At 33.8% G+C, this 4,019-nt stretch overlaps 1 protein-coding gene across 1 annotated transcript; it reads left to right on the forward strand.

Annotated features, from left to right (window-relative positions):
- The first annotated feature begins 411 nt into the window (after positions 1–411).
- Positions 412–3,789, forward strand: LOC120154864 (bidirectional sugar transporter SWEET17-like). Its single transcript, XM_039166512.1, has 6 exons — positions 412–429; positions 836–975; positions 1,176–1,386; positions 1,476–1,620; positions 2,710–2,829; positions 3,706–3,789. The coding sequence occupies exons 1-5, from the start codon at positions 412–414 to the stop codon at positions 2,811–2,813; spliced, it is 618 nt and encodes a 205-aa protein (XP_039022443.1). The 3' UTR covers positions 2,814–2,829; positions 3,706–3,789.
- The last annotated feature ends 230 nt before the right edge of the window (positions 3,790–4,019 follow it).

Genomic DNA, 4,019 nt, shown 5'->3' on the forward strand with positions numbered 1-4,019 from the left:
TGATTTTGGAATTAACAGCTTGGGTGAGATTTGAACCACCTTTACTTTCTACTTCACAAAAGAGAGGGGAACAAGGCTTGAAAATGATTTTTTTCACTGTTTCTACTTAACAATGTGAAGAGAAATTTGGTTTTTGTTTTCCATTTATAAACAGAGATGAAAACTTGAGAAAAATAATGGAGAATAATCACTTGACAACCCTTCTCTTTAGCTCTCTCTTATAAAGGAAATGTGACGATGCAAGAGTGTGTGAGGTAGAACAGAGGGGAATGAATAACATGGAGAGAGAAGTTTGGGTGTTTTTACAGTCAATCTTTGGTCCAGTGAGGGGAATAAATAACAAAGAGGCATGAGGGGAAAAAGAAAGTGAACTGTTCAAAGAGGGTGCCTGTCACAGAAGGTGGAGGGACGATGGAGCTGAGGGTTGTGGTTACTCTATTTTGGGTTTATTTAAAGTTGCAGATATGATCGGTCAAAGGACCAGGTAAACAATTAACGATCCAACTCAGCTTTACGTTGTTATTCAGTTGACGACTGTTAACATCGAGTGACCAATAAATTAAGTATGTCTTGTCTACTTTCACAAGAGTCTCCTTTTAAATGGAGAAGACACCACTAATTTTCTTATTTTTGTGACACGATTTGGCATGTGATAATTTAAAATGGAAGGAATGGCTTTAAGACTATCATTCAAACAAATCAAAGGGACGCTAAATTCAAACCCCCACCTACCTATACTCAATCATTTCCATATTCACGCAATAAAACGCCAGAAAACCGACAGACCGGTCGATATCATTAACTTCTTCATTAATACTTTACCAGCATCATGTAGTTCATCTTCATACTAAAAGAGTCGGCAAAATTTCATATTGTTCCGTGCACCATTGTGTTCGTCTTCAACATGGTTAGTTTAATCACCATTTTCGGGTTGCTAGGGAACATTACAACCGGTCTGGTTTACCTTGCTCCAGCGTAAGCTTTTTCTTTTCTTTCTGGTCTCATTTTTTTCTTTTACATATTTATTGTACCTCCGGAGATAATCTCCAAAAACTATCAATCCTTCATCCATAAAAAAATTTGGATTAAAAATGGATGAACCATCAACGATCGATAAGATCTGTTTGTTTCCATCAACAATGTTGACCATGAGTTGTTTTGATGCCATTTTCTAGGAATACGTTCTGGTACATCGTACGACGTCGATCGACCGAGGAATTCGACTGTCTTCCGTACGTCGTCAAGCTCTTGAACGGATACATGTGGGTTTATTATGGAGTTGTGAAGCCGGACAGTATACTTGTGGCCACCATTAATGGATTTGGTTCGGTCCTTGAGCTTATATACGTGACCATATTCATCATCTTTGCGCCTCCTAGAATGAGAGTAAGTTGTGATTCACCATTAATGGGTTTTGTTTTCTGATTATAATAATCGTGGTCGTGTTTGTTTGGGAATGTGGTAAAAAATTTCAGGCAATAACTGCGATGCTTTTCGTGGTGTTCCCAATAGGAGCCGTCTTGGTTACTCAGATGTCATGTAATAGAGAAATGCAAATCAATGTCTCAGGATTCTTGTCTTTGCTTTTCTGTGTTGCAACTTATGGTTCTCTCTATCATGGTAACTTCTAAAATCGGTTTTTTTCCTTCCGTTGCACCGGACCGTAAATGAAATGAGACAGATGGGAGCTACTTAAGATCAATTCAGTCAAAACTCGATAAATATTCGACTCGAGCTCAAGCATGACTCGATTTCTTAACGAACCAAAACAAGCTACTTGATACTCACTCGAAAAGCTCGCGAACAACTCGAAAATATAATATATTAACATTTTATTTTAAAAAAGTTATTAATAATATCAACATTTATGTGGGATTTTTTAAATGCAGAATAAAGTTTCATGTATTAAGGTTTATTCGAGTTGAGCTTGAGGCTTCAATCAAATTAAGTTTAAGATTTTTTCCATTTTGAGATTTTACGATATTCTATTAATGGTTTCAAGTTAAGTTCGAGCTTAAAAATTTTAGGTTCACAAGTTTTCGAGTCTAGTGTACTCCATTTTAAAGTTTTTGCGTATAGAGAGAGAGAGAGAGGGAGAGAGTGGGGTTGATAACTATAATAAGAAATGAATAAAACTAGAGGTATACAATTACATTAGGGACATGTTTATGTGATTCAATATTTAGGGACGAAACAATAATCAAATATTTAAAGGGATGAAGATTTAAAAAATATTTAAATTCAAAAATTAAGATAAATAAATGTATTATTAAATTAATATTTAAACTAACAATAATCTAAAATACTGTTTTATAGAAGAAGAAAAATTATCCTAATAATAATTAGGATAAATTACGTATTTAGTACTTAAACTATCAATTTTGATCTATTTTAGTAAATAAACTTTTAATTTTTTTCAAAATCATACATAACGTTTAGTTTTTGTTTCATTTTAGTACTAAACCGTTAAAAACTTAATGTGTTTAGTGCCTAAACTAATTCAGTCTGTTTAATACATAAACTTCCAATTTTTTTAAAACTTAAAGCTAAGTTTTAATGAGTACTAAAATGAAACAAAAACTAAACGTTAGGTATGATTTTGGGGAAAAAATGAAAGTTTGGATACTAAAACAGACTGAACTTATACTTTATGTATTAAACTTGTAGTTTACCCTAATAATTATAATTTGTATGTGTTATGAAATGCAGAAAACTGTGGTGACAACAAAGAGCGTGGAGTACATGCCTTTCCTCCTCTCTTTGATCCTCTTCATCAATGGACTTGTATGGACTGTTTATGCAGTGCTCACTAATGACTGGTTTATTGGGGTGAGTTGCCACCCGCATTAATCTATTTATTGGACTCAGTTCCATCTATTCCTATTTTTGATTTCATATCATACATTATAAATTTTAGCCCAATATGATATATATAGGGTAAAGTATACAAATAATCCATCGATTATAGGACGTTGCTATGTTAAGTCATTCGATTATTGAAAGTTACAAAATGGTTATTCAATTGTAGGGTGATGTTTTGTTGAGTCCCCCTACTATCAAAAGTTACAAAATAATCTCTCGACTATTCATATATTTCAAACTCGTCATTTTCTTTAAAAGATGGCAGTCGCTTGAGCTAGATGTTAATATGTTGACTATGATATGATTTAATCTTATCCCATAATTGTCTGAACTGTATTTTATGGATTGATTTTTTGTTTATATTATGTCGTCAAGCCAACGCTTGAAAGCAATGACAGTGCTAGTAGACATCATTAAAATATACTTTTATCATATCTCAGTCAGTAGGTTAACGTCCAACTTAGACGATCGTCGATTTTTTAATGAAAAAGTACGAACTTGGAACATGTGAATAGTCAAATGATAATTTTGTAATATTTAATAGTCAGGGACTCAACAAATAATGTTATATTTTCACTCATCCAACGGTCCTAAATGTGTAAAGCTAAAAGTCTATACTAGGTGTAAGTAGATCCTAACACACACATATGACGTTTCCGAATAGTCGGTGATTTAAAGGTAGTATATGTTCATAATTTTTTCAATCAATTGATAATGCATACACACTCTGCAGAGCAGTTACTCGAACTTAAAATCAATGGGAAGAAAACATGAACTCATATCTCACATTCAAGTATTGAGAAATATAAGTATACCTAATGAATGTAATTGGGTTCTTTTCAGATACCGAATGGGAGTGGGTTTGTTCTTGGAACAGCTCAGATGGTGCTTTATGCAATGTACTGGAAACCTAACTATCAAAGACAACATGCGAGCATGTTGATGATGGATGCCAACATGAGAGCCTCATGCCAGATTCTGGTCCACCATAGGGAAGGGGGGGGATTAAGAGCAGGTTGTTTAGAACATTTTCAAAATAATATCAAATCATCAGTCATTGGGCCCTATAAAATCTCCGATTGTTCTATTTGATCTTCTGAGTTCGAACCTGACCTTCGTTTCATTTGTACCAAGTATAATTTAGTCCATCAATCTCA

Source organism: Hibiscus syriacus, unplaced genomic scaffold (genome assembly GCF_006381635.1).
Source record: "Hibiscus syriacus cultivar Baekdansim isolate YM2019G1 unplaced genomic scaffold, ASM638163v2 tig00111151_pilon, whole genome shotgun sequence".
NCBI lineage: Eukaryota > Viridiplantae > Streptophyta > Magnoliopsida > Malvales > Malvaceae > Hibiscus > Hibiscus syriacus.